The sequence below is a fragment of the Maylandia zebra genome, linkage group LG20 (assembly GCF_041146795.1).
Source record: "Maylandia zebra isolate NMK-2024a linkage group LG20, Mzebra_GT3a, whole genome shotgun sequence".
Classification (NCBI taxonomy): Eukaryota; Metazoa; Chordata; class Actinopteri; order Cichliformes; family Cichlidae; genus Maylandia; species Maylandia zebra.
The window spans coordinates 28,577,607-28,595,472 of NC_135186.1; the positions used below are offsets into that span (position 1 = coordinate 28,577,607).

The following is a 17,866-nucleotide window of genomic DNA, read 5'->3' on the forward strand; positions in this document are numbered from 1 at the left end:
AAATCACTTATTGTCATTTGGTCTGGTTTGGTCTCAGGGTGTTTGTGTTGCTTTAGAGTTTTGGTCTTGCCAGTTTCACTGTTCTTCTTATTCTCTTAAGTCTTTCTTTTTTTTTAATGTATTACTCCTAGGTATGATTTTTGATTTCTAATTGATATTCTCTGTTATTGCACTTACCCTCATTGGTCAGTTTATTAAGTACAATTTGTCTTAAGAACTGCCTTAATTCTTTTCTCACATAGATTAAAGACGATGATAGCGTCCCACAGTGACTGCAGATTTGGAGCTTTTCTGGTTTCTAACCTCTTTAATTCCCCCTTGAATCTCGTTTGTGTGAGCTTTCTTGTCTTTGCATTTAGTCTGATTTTCATAATTCCTATTTTATGCTGAGAGGCTGTCATGTTTTGTTTCTGCTGTTTCCACTTCCCCAATCAGGCCCCTGTGTGCAGGTAGTTCTGCCTTGCTCTGTTTTGTCAGATCATCTGTTGTTTGTCATGAGTTTCCCATGTTCTTTGTTAGTTTTTGTTTCTGTGGAGTTTTTTCTCCCCTCACATTTTGTTGCATTATGGACTTTTATTATCAGATTTGTGATAGCACTCACTTCTTGTTTTACATCATGTTTTTGTAGCTGCATTTGGGTTGACTTGAGAACTGAAACGTGGAACGTAAACTTTTCCCCTTTGACTTTCATTATTACGTATATTCCTCTTTATCTAGGAACAACAATGCTGCTTATGTTGAATATTTAGAGGCGAGGTCTGTTTTAATGCACGTACAAAATACACACAAACACACATCACATCACTGCAAGGACACTTTAATGTATCAGAAGCAATAAATATTCACATCTCAATTCTCTATTCTTTCAGTACACATAGTACATACACAGAAAAAAACAAAATTGTTTGCTTAAAATAATATCCATAAGTGTACTGACATATAAACTTTTTTTAGGCTTTAATTTAAGTCATGTTAACTCATTCTCTCACCCTTAGTCTGAAATGATAAGAAAAGAAAAAGAAGTTGATGTTCCCTTTGGCCAACATCTCATATCCCTGTTTTTTATGTACATACTTAGTGGCACTCACATGCACGCACCTGAATACAGAATGGGAGCAGTTCATCCCATAGTTAAGATAAGAAGCCTATGTATATTATAATATGTACATTCAGGTTTATACAGTACAATCTATTCAATAAGTGCAGATATATTCATGCAAATAGAGTCAAAAAGGACACCATAAAGAAAAAAGTAGCCAACACATACTTATAAAATTCTTCATTTAATACTCCTGACTCTCTCCAAAACTTCTTAAAACCTACTTTTGATGATTCAGATCATCCAGAAATTTGGCATATTCTTCCTGTAGCTTACATCACCTGCATTTTTATACTTCCCTTGCTCAAATATTCACGTCTGAATCCGATTATACGCGCAGTTTTTCCTTTGTAATCAGTGGCACTGAAGGTAATCTACATCAGTGCTCAATTTTTACTTCAAAATCTGCAGTAGCAAAAGGAATGACACTAACACGAGGCCCACAGAGAAGAAAAAAAAAGAACAGGAAATACAGTATGCACCTGTAGGCTATTTTACATTCTTGACTCTTGTTATGGTTTCTAACAAGAAGCCCTCAGCAAGATGCCAAGGCATCAGAAAACGGTAGCAGAGATTTCTGAAAGTAGCAGGAGAGGGAGGATTAGAAGAAGGCCATTTCTGACTTAAGACATCACGTGTGCAAAAACCACAAAACTTCATGTAAAAGCGTGCTTGTTTCAAAACAAAAAAACACACAATGAATAAATTTGATGACCGTGATATGGGGCACTGCATATGCACCCTGTATGAAAAATTCACCAATTTTTACGATCATAATTAAGCCTTTTAAAATACTGGGAGAGTCATAAGAAAAGAAAAAAAAAGGAAACGCTAACTGAGATTCATTCTGTAGATTCAAGTTTTTGTCAAGTCACACCATTCAAGAGGTTGTGCCCCTGTTTGCAAACAGAACAGAAAAAAAAGAGGAATGTTGTAAATGTTCAAATCGATTTGAACAAAAACTAAACCTCCTTCTTTATCCTGAACAGTCAATAATACTAATCGTTAAAAGATGAACTGAATAAAACCATGGTACTATGAAAAGAACTCACACTTCACATAACTGAATACCCTCAACTGGATATGGCAAAGTGAGGGAATCTGTATGTGAATATACTCTCTAAAACCATGTACAAACATCTGCTGATATAATTACTCACTGATCAAAACAATTATTGGACAATATTCATCATACTCATGGCAGGTATATTATAATATCTATAAAACAGCAAGAAGCTTCATAAACATTCAAAATATATTATTATTTGTCTCATTGATTCCCATACCCCACGTTGCATTAGAAAGCCCGGTGACATCTGTTGACATGTGAAAGACCAATAAGCAAAAGACTGTCAGAAAACTGTGCACTGGTTTTAGAAGTTTTAGACAAAGCAACATATCTGAGGTCTTCTTTTAGAAAAAAAAAGATGCCTGTCAGCAAAGCGTAACCTGCAAAAATGAACAGAGACATCATGAAGCCAAGTAAATTATTGCAAAGTCAAGGGGCAGTTTTTAATGCCAAACTCCGCTGGAATACATTTGGTGGTTCAGTCCTTATTTACATGCCCACGTAAGCAGGTGGATACCTATGGTCTCCAGTTTCCCAGTGCCGCATTATCACATCTTTGTACTGTACATGTAAATAGTCTCATACAGACTCAACTAGACTCCAAACAATTAAAACTGAGGCAATATAGCTAGATATAGATTTAGTTTCATCTTAAATATATGGCTATAGACTTCTCTGATTGTGTGTGGGAAATGTGTGGAGTGTGTTTTTGTGTAATGTTGCACGTGTGTGTGTTTCTGTGGTGCCGGTTCAGGATCAAGGATGCGTCCACAGGCCGTGCCGTTTAACTCTAATGGTGCTTTCTGTCTCCGTCTACATATGTGGAAAACGGAGGTGAAAGTAACAGAGACGGAGCAAACTTCGTTTCCTCTTCTCAGTAGCGCTGCTGCTGTTACTTTCTGTCCTGGCAGATTTGGTTCTAGGCCTAGCTCTGCCCATCTCCTCCAATCTATCATCTGACCTTTGAACTCTGGAGCCCCACATCCTGCTCACACTACGGTACTTATCCGGTTGATAGGCTTGGATTTGGAGCTGCCCCCTGTACCGGTCGCTCCAGCCCCTGTCACCTGCGGCCCCTGCTGAGGCTGCCCGGGGTGCTGGGGGGGGTGAGGGGAGAGAGGTGTAAGAGGGGTAAGGGGGGACGAAGGGGGGGGTAAAGGGGAGTGTGGTGGGGGAGGGGGGATAGAAGAAAGAGGAGGGTACTGGGGCAGATACGGGCCGGCGGAGGCTGCGTGATGCGCATTGACGGTAGCGGATGGTAGATTGTGGGGCAGAGTGCCGAATATGAAGTGTGTTTGGTGGGTGCTGTGGCTGACTGGGTGTGGTGTGTGCGCGTGTCCTGGGTGGGTTTGGGAGTGTGCGTGGGGGTGGGAGAATGACAAGGTTAGTGGAGGTTTGGTACCAGGGCCGCCGGCCCCTCTGACAGAGTGTGTGGGCTGCACGTGGTAGAGGGCGAACTGTTGGTTCTGGGAATGTTGGGAGAGAGGAGAAAGGGGGGGGGGACATCCCACCACCATGTTGGCGTAACGACCCGGAAGCCCATGCTGGGAGAGCTGGGAGAGATGGGCCAGCTGCGGGTGCTGGGCGTGCGGTGGGCCAAGCGGTGGACGACAGGGTAGAGGGCCTCTCTGTATAGTATGAGGGGGCACTCCTGGCAAAGGAGGAGGGACAGTTTGGACATGGTAGCGATGGTGATGGTAGTAAGGTGGTGGCGGCTGCACGGTGCCCGCGTGACAGTACTGTGCGTGAAGTGCCTGGAGCTTGGAAGCCCCCCCTTCCAATTGGCATAGAGATGAAGGGGAGTGAGGAGGGGGCCCTCCCGTAGTCGGTGGGGGGACAGGTGCGGGGTAGGGTGGCCCCGGTGGAATAAGGGGCCCTGGTGGTTTGGCGCGTTTGCTGCCGAATAGGGAACCCAGGAAGGAACCGCTGTTGTTGTTGCTGCTCCCCCCAGGGCCGCTCCCCGCTCCTGCTCTCTCTGCACTGCTGGAGACTCCCCCAGCTCCTGTCCCAGCAGTGGTATGTTGCTGCCCCGGCCCACCCCCCACCCCCGTCCCGGGGCTCAGGATGGGGCGATGAGGCCGGAAGTCTTCTGTTCCATAGCAACCAGGAAGCACACCTGGCAGTGGATAGCGCTGGTGAGGCTGTGGGCTGCTAATGATGGAGCCCTAGAAGATAAAGTATCATCGAGTTTTAGAATAAACACTAGAGTCTTGCAATACATCCCGGTTCCCGCTTATTATCACACACAGGAAATAACTGTATCTGGAGGTGGAAAACATGCTAGGGTAAGTATATACGCACATAGTCATGCAACAGGTGTCAGTCCAGGACACACACACATGCATGTACACGCACACACCATGTACATACAGTACTTGCTCGGGAGGATAAAGAACCAATGGGGGAAAATGCAAATCTAGTGAAGGTTATAGGTCTAATTCTAGTCTTACATAAAGACTTACTTCCATTGTACTGTCCAGAGAACCAACACTGTTCCTGCGACCACGTTTCCCTGTACCCCACCAGGAAGAACCAGGTTAGCAAAGCATGAAAGATTGGAATATTTTTTGCAAAAAAAGGCAAGAGTTGCATAAGCTGTGTCTGACTGTCAGCAAGAAAGAGAAACAGGCGGTAGCAATAGAAACAGAGACCAAAATCATGCAACCCAATTCATCCCAGCTGGTAGTAATGTAATCAAGCTGAACCTGTCTCCGATAAGGCAATGTCTCACCTGTATCCGATAGGTCCCTGAGAGAAGAGCTGAGCGCTGTGCGTTTGAGACCCTCACCAACTGAGCAATTGTCATCAAAACTTGTTCTTCCCAAGGTGCCATTCACAACATCGCTCTTCACACCTACGCCTCCTCCAACCACACCTCCAGTTAGCAAGCTGGGCCGCATCACACCTTTCTGTTTCTCCAGTTCCGCTGCACATTTACACACAGGGCACAGGGGGATTTGAAATAAAATTGAGGTTTAGCACAGAGAAGAATGACCAGAAAGGATGTGAAGAAAACGAAACATTTTGACTGACCAAAAAGTAACATTATGGTTTACAGGAAAGGCCAGCAGATGGGGCTACTTACATTCAACTCTGTATTTCTCCATTTCTTGCACTTCAGCAATACTCTCCCTGAGGTCGCTAACAAAGCGGGTGCGGTCTTGCTGACTGGGTGCCATAAACACAATAAGAACCTTCCTCTCTCCACCCAGGACTGCTGAGGTCAGACGGATGCCATGAGGGTAGTCTAGATGGGGGGGGGGGGGGGGGCAGAAATAAATACTCTTGTCATCACAAAATGCACTTAAGAACAGTTAGAAGGTGCAAAACAGAGATTGCTTCTTACATGAGTTCTGGAACATGTGCACTTGCATTTCAACCAAAGGGAAAGATTGTCTGAAACTATAAGTCACTGAGGTTTTCTTCTTCTGGAAGATTTTTGTCACCTAGTACACAACAGAAATAGTATAATGATTTTTTTTTAACAGGTACTTTAGGAAAAACTGACCTCTTATCTGCCACATGATAAAAAAAAATGATAATGTAAATCTTACCACGAGCAGGTCATTAAAGAGAAAGACCTCCCGCTGGTGCACTCCTGTCCTCTGAGGTCTGTTAGGGTCAGGCACCTCATAGAGCTGGCAGCAACACACCAGTCTACGATGGGGAAGGGACAGCACCTACATAGACAAACACAGCACAAATAAATGACAACTTTTAGCTAAATAGAACAATATATTAAAGAGCTTTGTATTACAGGATAAACTCACAGGCTTCTTGCCCACAATGACTCTTTCCACTGCCTGCACTTGGGACACGTGGTCATCATTGGTCCTTAGCTCCCATTTCTGTATTCTCTGGTAGATCCCAACCAGCAGGTCTCTAGGTATGTCCTGGCCATTGTCTACACCTTGAGTGGAACCAAAGAAAGCTATTTTAGAGTTGTCACACAGAAAACGTATAACTTTAGCCATATTTTAAAAGTTGCAATATGTGTTTGATGAGCTCATGTAGAGGGTAATTTGATCTTTTCTGTCCAGCAGCACCTCTCAAATTCTTGATGAAATCCTCTAGTTTCATTTTCCTCTCAGGTTTGACATTGGGACTGTACATATCTGTGTTGAGGAGGATTATGGCGAAGGCCAAGATGAAGATGGTGTCGGGATTCTGGAACTGTCGAACCAGGGTCGGATTACACACACAGTATCTCTGACTGAAGACAGAAACAAATTTTGTGTGAAAAAATAAAACAAAAAGATTATTTTCATTTTGATGCAGCATCCAAGCGACTGAAATGAATTCCTTTAGTGATCTATAACAAACCTGAATGCCTCTATAAGCCGCTCTACTTTTTGGGCTTCTCCTTGAACTTTAATCTGTGCCTGGAACTTCCTCAGAGCATCATCGATGTCCATGCCTGAGAAGTCCATCTCATCCACCACACAGCTGAAACACACACGTCAGAAGTTACAGATGACACGTCTCTACCCTCCAACTTGGATATTAAGAAAAATTAATCCTATATATGGGCAGGAGATTAAAGCTGCTTCAAGATTGCATCAATTTAGACTTGGCATGAAATATGTGAGATGGAGTGTGCGTATACACTGACATATTTTTGGGCAAACTTTCTGAAGTTACAAATGTAGATGGATTTGGATCATTCAGACATCTGTGTCTGACATGTTTTAATATATTACAGCCGTCTGTCTCAAATACTCACTCTAAAACATCTTTGTTGAATTGTTTCTGTCGGTTTCCCAGAAATTCTCCAATCATCTGCCTGCTGAGACCCTTTCTCTCCAGAATGAAGCGAGCAATGCCAACAGGAGTGTCAGACACAAAACCTCTTTCTATCAGGTACTGGATCCCCTTCTCTGGTTTCCTGTTGAAGAAAACCCACCAAGGACTTTTCTTTTTGCTCCAGTATTACGACATTCGATATATTTTTCTCAGTAAAACAGCTACTTGTGTTGTGTTTCTTAGTACATCTTACTTGTTAAACAGATTAAGACCAATACGGTACTGGCGTCTCTGCACCACGTCACTGTTGAAGGGGGGCGAGTCCCAGCTATGGCGGCTCTCCCTCTGGTATGTCTGCTTGCCCAGAGGAGGCAGAGGCTCCCGCAGGCTGTCCTGAGATGAGGAGCCTGAGCTGCAGTTGACTGTCTCATTAGAGTTGGTCGTGGAGTTGAGTGAATCATTGTCTCCATCGGAGCAGCACGGCTGCTCCAGGCCCCCAGGGGGCAGAGCTGTAGAGGAGGACGACGACAGAGGGGTGGTAGGAGGCTGCTGTGGGGACGAGGATGATGAAGGTGTGTCAGGGTACTGATGGTGGTGTATAGGGTGGTGGTGATGGTGGTGGTGGGCTGCCACCTGGTGCGGGATATGTGTGGGTATGGGTCTGCCAGGAGCTCGAGTCTGGCCCTGCGCAGCTGCTGTGGAGGTGGTTCGAGTACCTGTGTTGGGGGAGTGTTTGAGGGTTCCCTGAGGGGAACCTGCACCCACACCTGGCTCCTGCTCAAAGACCAGCGTTCTGCTCAGAGAGCCTCGGTCTGAACGATCACTCATGTCCACTGAGCTGTCGCTGGGCGGCTCAATAGTGAGGAGAGGCAGGTGTGCACCTCTGAGACGATAGTCTCTACACTCTGTACACGGGGTGCTTCGCCGACTGTTACTGCTGCCGCCTCCCTCAGTGTCCCTACTGTCCTCTCGCCCTCCCACACCGCCACCAGGACCCCAGTACTCTGTATCTGTGCTGCTAGGTGCCCGGTCAAGGGACAGAGGGGAGGATGGCATACCATCATCCATATAAAGGGTGACATCACTGTACGAAGTAGCTGTACTGTCACCATGCATACTGAGTCCTCCTCCAGCACCCCTGCCTCTTTCTCCCAAACCTCTTTGGGAAGATGGGTTGCTGCTGCTGCTCCACACACACTCCCCAAAGTCTTCACTAATCCCTCCACCCTCCTTGCTGCCCTCCTGGGAGTCATCGCGACCTGCACGGCAGGTAAGGGCATCATCTATGGAGTCAGCTAAGGATTTAACCTAGAGGGAACAGAGGGTGAGCTGTTATGATCGCACAGTTTTCACACATCTAAAAGAAAAGAGGAAATTGTCTAAACATGAAATGATTTATCAGTAGTTTGCTTGTAAGGTCTAAGTTTGACAATACAGGGGACGCTGGTCAAGTTTGGTTCATTATAATGTTTCTTTGTTACTTTCTGTCTCTGTGACTACCTTCATATTATATAAAACTTAGCATTAAATGAACTTGACGATGACTACTGAAAGAAACAACACTCTTACCTGCTTGGAGAAGGAGTCCTCTAAGTGGGTGTAGTCTCCTGTGCGGCCTGGATCAGGAGAGTGAGGAGGCCCCACGGCCACACTGTGGGTGAAGTTCGTTTGTGTCTGGGCCTGCTGCTGAGGCTGTCGCTCATCAAACGAATACTGCAGTCTCATGTTGGACAGGATGATGCGGCGCGTCATGCGGCTCTCTGAAGCTGAGCTTCTGAGGCGCTCAAAATTTTTGTTCATGCGATACTGTCTGAAGGCTGTCTGAATGGTCTTTGCTGCTCTGCGACTTACAAAGGAGCCACCATATTTTCTCTCCAACATCTCCACCTGAAATAGGGGAAGGTTAAAAAAACACAAGGTAAAGGACGAAATCACAGTCTGAATGCTTTGCACCCATACTGCTCCAGTGAAAATATGTTTCCTACGGCTTACTGCTTTCAAAGAACACATTTACAAATATATTCTTGCGACTGATACCTTCTTATCCTGCAGATCTGTTGATAGTTCATAGCTGTCCGAAAGAGCCTTGCATCTCTTGTTCTCCTCTTCTTCTTGCTTGCGAAGAGCCAAACTTGCAGGTTGGTGGCGTGTTCGCAACGCCCAGGCCAAGCTGGCTGAGCTGGAAGCTGTAACGCATGAAGGGCCCCTGGAACCGGAGGGCGCGTTGCTGCTGCTGTCACTGTAGCGCTCTGAGCCTCGAAGGTAAGGCGCCTGGCTGAACGAGGTGTCTTTGTGGGTGCCCGTTTCTGGACACTGGGATTCCCCTTCCACACTGCAGAAGAAAAAAGGAGTAGAAGCTATAAGAATGACTCACAAGCAGCTTCACTAAATATTCCAAAAAAAAAAGACTTTGAAGTGTGTTAAGTCTTAAATGGAGACTGAATGAAAAATTCTGTAGGATAGACTTAAAAACATACTAACAAGGACTTACGTGTAAACTTTTGAGCGGTGCAGAACTAACCATCTCTTAGTGGAGCTCATGATGAACTTATAGAAAAGCAATATTCTGGTTACTTTCAAGCAGTGCCAGTCCCGAGACCTGACAGTATTGCTTGCCTGGAGAATAAATAGGTAATCCAACAGATATAAAAGGTCTCTGTCATGTATCGTCTTTCTTAAGAGTCCAGAGGAGTAGTTAATGTACTACCAAGCGTTTCCAAGGTTAGTATGCACTTTTGCACTCTCCTTGTTTGACAAACATAACAGTAACCAAATAAGTGCCAAATACCAGCAGCACCATACTGACAGGAAAAACCAGGTTAGCGCTAGCTGTACGACAGGCACCATCAGCTTAAATACTGGAATTAAACGCACGCAATTCCTTCCAAACTCACTCACTCAGTCCATTATGCGGCTGTAAATGCAAGCAGTTAAGAGTACCATCGTAATCCAACTGAATCCTATTTCCAGTCAGGATAGCAATAACAACAAAACCTCTCAGATATCAGTTAGTCCCAGAAGTCCTTCAGTGTCCTGTTATCCAGATTTGATGAGACAAAATCCACCCGAGTCAATCACTCAGTGTGTGTTTGGGAGAACAACTGCTGTCACATGTCCCTGCCTACATTTCCTTCTTGTGTTAGCCGCACCCCCTCCAGAAAGTTGTGTCCTGTCCCGCAACAAGGCACAGAGTGTGCAGTAAGGGTCAAGGATGTGTGGGAGCATTAGAGTCAGCAAGTGAAACAGATTTTGGCAGTAAAAGACTGGTTGTATAGTGTTAACCTTCAGTATTGTTTAAGCTCTGCATCACACAGTAATTCACATGACAGAAACATGACTGAAAAATGACTCTTTTGACCATTTTAGGTTTGAGTGGGTCATTCAGTGTCCTCCTCCCTCCCTCCCTGAGCTGTAGCTGTTCCATTGGATCAAAGAGACTTCCTGTTGTTAGAGTTTAGTTGGTAAAAACAAGACAAGGAAAAGTCTTCACGGGCAACAAGGAAACTATTTTAATTTGTTTTGGTTTTGATGTTGTAAGCGATATTGTTGAAATTCAAGCCCCGCAGTTCGACAGACTTAGAGTCGTTGCTGTCGCCAGAAGGGGAAAATACAGGGCAGGGTTTTTAAGAAGGACATCCAGTGCCTTCAAGCAAAACATGACCAAGCTAATTTATTGTTGAGTCTAACAACAACTCTAAGAAAAGCTTTAATATGTTGCATAACACAAGAGTCATGTTGAAACACAGTTTTAAAGAAGCAATTCTGACATCTACAGGATAGCCCATATTACCACAGTTAAGACAGGATCCACATATATTATATTGTGAATGTGTAATAATATATTATAATTACACCGTGCTCATGAAATTCATCACAATACCAAGCTATGCTTTGCTTTCATTTTCAACAAGTTTTTGCGTATATCTCCTCTTTCTCTGTGCAAAATCATTTATCATTCCTCCTCCTCTGCTCCTTAAATAGAGAAACTGAGAAGCGGGAGGGGGTTGCTTGGTGACGGTTGCTGTGGGACCTTTGTGGGCGGTGAGGCGGTTGTTAGGAAGAGAAGCGTGGTTGCCATGACAATGTATTGACTGTTATCACCATTTCGGTGGGTGTTGAAGATGCTCCACAGGTTGTGAATGACGGTCTACGTAATACTTGCCTTTTTACGAAAACACTAAAAGTAAGATATTTGTAAAGAGTGAATCATGAAATTACTGTATGGTCTAAACTAGCTATTTTCGATAGATCAATCTTTGGATGAATCGTTACTATATTTATGTTGGCTATTTACACATTGTCTTGCATAACCTGTAGGAATATGAAATTCTGTCTAATTCAAAGCGGCTTCAGTTGGCTTCTTTTAAGGAAACTGGGCACACAAGTGCCTCTGCATAGCATCAACAGGTAGACTACTGTATGATTTCCAGCCGTGCACGTCACTTGGAACAAATGCTACTTTCATTCAACAGCGTACCTAAAATATGAACTGAAAAGGAATATTAGAGAGCTACAAGTCCAGTTCCATATACCTGTCTCTGAAAAGGCATAGCTGATCCCCAGATTTGAGCTTTTAAGCTCTTTTAAACTCATTAAAAAGGAAAATCTAAAAATGCAAACCAAATGTAAAGGTAACAATTTCTCCACTGCCACCAAATAAGAGATCAACTATATGGATTATGTGACCATATAACTGTGTTATTCATTTGCACAGACTGTATGCTATAAGACGGGTGCAAATATCACAGATTTATGTTTCTTTCTTTGAGCGTGGGGAGAACATTTGTCACACTGTAAAATATCCAGGTTGGTGAAATATTAAAGAAAACATTTTTAAAAAATTCTCCTATCTAGGTGCAGTGCAACCCACGTCCAACTGTGCATGCAATGCTCCCTTAAAACTCTGGCTATTTTTATTTTCACCTGAAAAAAAAAAGATTTTCTCTCAGATTCAGTCAATAACAGCTACAAAACGATAAAGCCAAACTGCACAAGCTTCGGCTCAAATATGCGAGCGATATTTGGGAGACTTTTGAAATACATAATGCAATTTCTTTTTGCCCTCATCAGATCACAATAATGTTTTAAACCCTTCAGTAATTGGTTTTTTCTTACTTCACAAATAGCCTAAATAAAATCCTCAGACGCCGTCTGGTCAGAACCCCCGGACCAGACGGCGTCTCACCCTCCTGCCTCAAAACCTGTGCTGAACAGCTGGCTCCCATCTTTACTCGCATCTTCAACAGATCCCTGGAGCTGTGTGAAGTTCCCTCCTGCTTCAAACGCTCCACCATCATCCCTGTTCCCAAGAAACCCACCATCACAGGACTGAATGACTACAGACCTGTCGCCTTGACGTCTGTGGTCATGAAATCCTTCGAACGACTGGTGTTAGCCCATCTGAAAGACATTACAGGCCACCAGCTGGATCCTCTGCAGTTTGCCTACCGGGCAAACAGGTCGGTGGATGATGCAGTGAACATGGGGCTGCATTACATCCTGCAACACCTTGACCGCCCGGGAACTTATGCCAGGGTCCTGTTTGTGGACTTTAGTTCAGCTTTTAACACCATTGTGCCTGAACTTCTTTCCTCCAAACTCTCCCAGCTCAGCGTGTCACCAGCTACCTGTCAGTGGATCACCAGCTTCCTGACAGACAGAAAGCAACAAGTGAGGCTGGGGGAGATCACCTCTGAAACCCGGTCCCTCAGTATTGGTGCCCCTCAAGGATGTGTCCTCTCACCACTACTGTTCTCCCTCTACACTAACGACTGCACCTCCAAGAACTCGGCTGTCAAACTCCTAAAGTTTGCAGATGACACCACTGTCATTGGCCTCATTCAAGATGGTGATGAGTCTGCATACCGGCAGGAAGTTGAGCGGCTGGCACTCTGGTGCAGACAGCACAATCTGGAGCTGAACACTCTTAAGACTGTAGAGATGACAGTGGACTTCAGGAGACATCCCTCAACTCTGCTCCCCCTCACCATATCAGACAGCCCTGTGTCAACTGTGAAGACCTTCAAGTTCCTGGGTACAACCATCTCCCAGGACCTGAAGTGGGAGACCAACATCAACTCCATCCTCAAAAAGACCCAGCAGAGGATGTACTTCCTGAGACAACTGGGGAAGTACAGTCTTCCACAGGAGCTGCTGATCCAGTTCTACACTGCAGTCATTGAGTCTGTCCTGTGCTCCTCCATCACAGTCTGGTATGGAGCAGCCACTAAACAGGACAGGAGCAGACTGCAGCGGACTGTACGGGCAGCAGAAAGGATCATTAGCGCCCCCCTGCCCTCCATCCAGGATCTGTACCTCTCAAGAACCAGGAAACGGGCAGGGAAAATCATCGCAGACCCCTCACACCCTGCACACAGACTTTTTGATCTGTTGCCCTCTGGCAGACGGTACAGAAGCCTGCAGACCAGGACCACCCGACACAGGAACAGTTTCTTTCCCCTCGCCATCTCCCTTCTTAACAGTTGACCTGTCACACTGCTCCCACTGCCAGACTGCAGCTGCACCTTATGTACATTTTGTAGTATTCATTCCACCTCATTCATTTCTGTATTTTATGTATATAAGTTTAGATTCGTTATTTATAGTTGGTTTACACAGCTTGTGTATGTATGTGTAATGTATATATATAGACACTTGTGTGTGTGAGATTTACATTGCTGTGCTTGAGAGCCACCATCTACCGGAACCAAATTCCCTGTATGTGTCTGCACATATACTTGGCCAATAAACACGATTCTGATTCTGATTCTGATATGTCACTAAAGCAGACACTGATGCTATCAAACCTGTTCTCAAACTGAACTGAAATGCAACCTCAACAAAGTTTATGCAACAGAAATGAAGCACAGCAGGCCCTATAGAAATGCTACACTTAGGCAGCCTCTTTACTGAATGTGCAACTTTCAAAAAACAAAAAAATGACAGCTGGTTATGTTTTACAGTTACTGCCTGCTGGTGCAGGGACCTCCCCAGGGGGAAAGCGTTTAATTTAGAGTTCCCTGCAGTAGGAGCCAGCCAGTAATATGCGGTAAGAGACTAGACCATGATATCTGAGTAAAAAGTTTGTTGTATAAAACATGAGTGTGGCCATATCGCAGCTGGCATCTGAATCTCATTATTTATGTAAGAAGCACTGTATTCCTGTTACACAGAGAGGCTCTCTCTAGAGGCTTCCGCATAAAGACCAGCCCAGGGTTTTACTACCTCCTATCATTTAATTGGAGATGGGACAGATGGCTGGAATGTCATAAACAGGAAAGAGATTGCTGATGGTGTTTAAAAAAATTACAGAAGTGGGTTATAGAAGTGAAATTGATAACAGGGCAGATGAGAGAAAGTGTATGGGAGCATGCGCTGTAAAGGACAATGCCAACTTCATGCAATCCCCTGCCTTTTTTCCCTTCATCATATAATATTGATGTGCTGACGGTGTGTGTATGTGTGTTTGCCTATGCGCTTATGAGAGAACAGCAGTAGGTCCGACTGTGTTATCGAACCCCCAGCGGGACATGGAGGCTGAGGGATTAGCCTCTCCGCTGTCTGCAATGAGATGCCAATAATTGCATCGATCTGAACGTTGACTCATTTCCACCTGAGCATAAACTCAGCGCAGTTATCTCATATCCTTTCTAATCTCTTCATCTCTGAGTTTTTGTGTTAATTTTTCCATTTGTCTCCGAGCTTATTACCCAGTATAACCCTGCCAAGCTGAACGTGGACAATGAAGGATAAAAAGTGCAGCGCAGACCTTCAACAAGATCCAAGCTAATTACTTTGGAGATGTGATGTGATAATATTTGCCATTAATTTCAGGACTTAAAGAGATCAGAAACCACAGAAATGAATCCTCAGCCGGAGCAGTCAGTATTCTCTTTCATGGCCAAACCGAAAGGAAACAATAAAATCATTCATGGGTCAAATCGGAGCATTCCTGCACCGCCAACACTCTCCAGCCATTTCACCATCTCAACCCATGAGCTTCCCATCGCACACATGAACACTTTACACTTTCTTCCTACTACCTGAAGCCTCCAGTTCAAAGCCCAATAAAGAGGTACTGGATGAAAATGTTGTACAACTTGTTTGGAAGGCTCAGAATTGGCAGCATTTCTTAAACCTTAACTCATCAGATAATCTCTGGCACTAAAGCAAAAAAGAATGAAGAGATAAGTGTTGTATAAAGAGACAGGGTGACAAGATAGTGTAAACTTTTATTGGAAACTGACTTCGTTTTCTCGTCTCTTATTACACTTGCAGTTTTTCTGAGCTTGACATCTGTTTTTGAAACTTCCTTTTACTGTCAAGCTCTACTGATTCACTTTCAGGTTGGGTACAGCTGATTTGGCATTTAGCATCTTGTGAACACACTTCAAAGTGCCGCAAAGTGCTGACAACTCCTTCTACCAGGCATTCAAACTAACATGCCAAACATTTGCAAGGGTGTTTTAACTAATTTACTTAAAGTCATTTATTTCAAACAGACCCCATCTGGCACATGGTTATATGCTTTCTTTGCAGTTCCTCAAGAGCAGCACTCATAACAGTGGCAGATTACCAAGACTTCTAAAAGTATGTGATCTGTCAGCTGACTGGCATTTACACTCTGTCACACAATTACCCGTCAGAGCCCATTTATATCCTTTCCTTTCCATTTTTCAGTTTATCAAATTGAGTTTCCTTCAATAAAATTGCATCTACTGAAAACAGACCCCCATTTATTATCAGTTCCCGCTGCCGTCTGTCTGTGATGGTTAAATATCACCGTCTGTACACACAGCAGTTAATCCACTGTACAAGCCGTGTCATGAATTTGCACCACTGCATTGTAGGCCGCCAAAAGCACACACCGGTGTTACAAGTTGTCTCATACAGATGCCAAAATAAAGTCTTTTTGGGGTAGTTTTACACGTAAAAGAAAAGTGAAAAAGCTGAGTTCTTACCATGCTGCTACTGTCAGAGAAAGTCCCACACTAACCGGAACACCGTAATAATAAACACACCCTCTCTCGCTCTCTCTCTGCATACACACATGGCTCCTGCTCACCCCGCAGAGCAGTACAGGCTACATTCTTGACGATCCTTCGACAGCTATGAACTTCCCTCTCCCTGCCCAGCTTTTTCATCTCCACCCTCCTCTGCCAGATCACTCACACGCTCACAGTCACTTGTACTCCACACGAGCAAACCAAGCAAATAAAACACATCAAAACACAGGAAATAGAGACACAGAGAAGTGCATTCATTTATTGAAGAACAAGAGGATAAATTAAAAAAAAAAAACATAATGAGTGCTGTTTCATCTTGTGCTTTTGTATTTTTATAGGTTTTTACAAGTCTATGAGAAGCAAGTGAAAATGAAAGACACATGGGCTGTGTGTTGAAATGAATATGGGCAACATAACAAAAGACATGCATGTTAGTTTAATCACTGATTAAACTGGCATTGGGTGTGAATGTGAATGCCTGTCTCTTTGTGTTAGCCCAGTGATAAAACTGTCTATCTGTCCGCAGTGTAATCCAGCTGGAGCCAACTCCGGCTCCAGCCACGTCGTGACCCCGAATTGGATAAGTGGTTAAGAAAATGGATGGATGGAGAGTTATATGCCACAATATTAGTAAAAAATAGAGCGGGAGGCAAACAATGACACATTTTAAAATGTAATCTTCTATAGCACGATACTACAAAATAATAATTCTCCTTAATATACTTTTATAAAAGAACCCTTTTCCGAAAAAGTTGGGACGCTGGATAAAAGTAAATAGTGATGGAATACAAGGACTTGTAAATCACGAAAATTGTACACAGTAAACAAATAGACTGCTAAAAATGTTTATTGCTTTTTGAAAAATCCATGCTTTTGAATTTGAGGCCAACGACAGAAAGAGCAGCAGCATGTTTCACACTGTGATGCATCACCATTTCTTTTAATAAAGCAACACGGGTCCCCATTCTTTCTTCATTTCAGCCACTCCGTGGTTCAACTCTTCCTCTGTCGTGTTTTTACATTTCTGAATGCTCTAAATGTTTTCAACAGGTCTAAACTGCAACAAGCCCATTTTAGAACTCATCTTTCACTGTGATGCTATTAATATACATGCAAAATGTGTTAGGCAAAGCCTTTCCTGTATAGACGTCATGAAGATGTCAGCATCTTCAAAACCTGTTTATCCTGTCCTGCATTTTTTGAAATGTGCTGCTGGAATAAAATTCAAAATGGGCTTGGGTTTTTAGAAAACAAAAGAAAGACCTGTTTCAACATTTAATATAATTTTTTTAACCTATTTACAAAGTATAAATTGCATAGCTGTTGTTTACATTTTAAACACTGTCCCAACACTTTTATAGAGATTGTAAAAACAGCTACATGTGCTAAAAATAAATTAAATACAATTTGAGTCAAGAAAGCCAGTTGGTTGGAAATAACACTTTAACCAAACTATAACAACATGTCATAGATAACTATGCATTTCCTGTGTGTTCTGCAGTGAAAGGTTACCATGGAAGGCCAATGCAGAGCACAGAGTCAATATAACGCTTAACTAGAATTACTAGTATGACTTCCTGCGAATACAATGGGCTTAAGGTGTAGATACATGAGGTGGCAGATATGTATGAGCAACATTGGTGCATGACTCAAACACAATTAGCAATTAAAGAAGCACAAGCGTCATCTTCAGACATTTATACAGGAGAGAAATCCTTGTCTTCGGGAGCTTGGAGTCTTTTATTGAAGATGAAGATGAAATCAACAAGACTTGACTTTGAAGTCATGAATAAAAATGATAATAAACAGGCGGATATTTATCAGATGGAACAAATAAATTAACAGGCTAAACAACAATGTTTTTATATCATCATATGCTAGTTTCTCTGACAATACATAATCGCTGGAGACAGAGGTGTAGAGCGCTTTGCACAGATAACAAATAGTGAC

The 17,866-nt window shown here is 43.5% G+C and overlaps 1 protein-coding gene across 1 annotated transcript in view; it reads right to left on the bottom strand.

Moving 5' to 3' along the window:
- Positions 1-801: 801 nt before the first annotated feature.
- The window catches only part of iqsec2b (IQ motif and Sec7 domain ArfGEF 2b), a 31,793-nt gene continuing 14,728 nt past the window's right edge, over positions 802-17,866 (bottom strand). The window contains exons 2-14 of the mRNA XM_004546367.3: positions 8,949-9,243; positions 8,481-8,798; positions 7,165-8,219; positions 6,892-7,053; positions 6,492-6,614; positions 6,215-6,381; positions 5,939-6,078; positions 5,723-5,848; positions 5,515-5,614; positions 5,254-5,415; positions 4,900-5,094; positions 4,631-4,680; positions 802-4,333 (exon numbers count right to left, since the gene is read on the bottom strand). Coding sequence (XP_004546424.1) covers positions 3,158-4,333; positions 4,631-4,680; positions 4,900-5,094; positions 5,254-5,415; positions 5,515-5,614; positions 5,723-5,848; positions 5,939-6,078; positions 6,215-6,381; positions 6,492-6,614; positions 6,892-7,053; positions 7,165-8,219; positions 8,481-8,798; positions 8,949-9,243 — 4,069 coding nt within the window. The 3' untranslated portion in view covers positions 802-3,157. The remainder of the gene's footprint in view (positions 4,334-4,630; positions 4,681-4,899; positions 5,095-5,253; positions 5,416-5,514; positions 5,615-5,722; positions 5,849-5,938; positions 6,079-6,214; positions 6,382-6,491; positions 6,615-6,891; positions 7,054-7,164; positions 8,220-8,480; positions 8,799-8,948; positions 9,244-17,866) is intronic.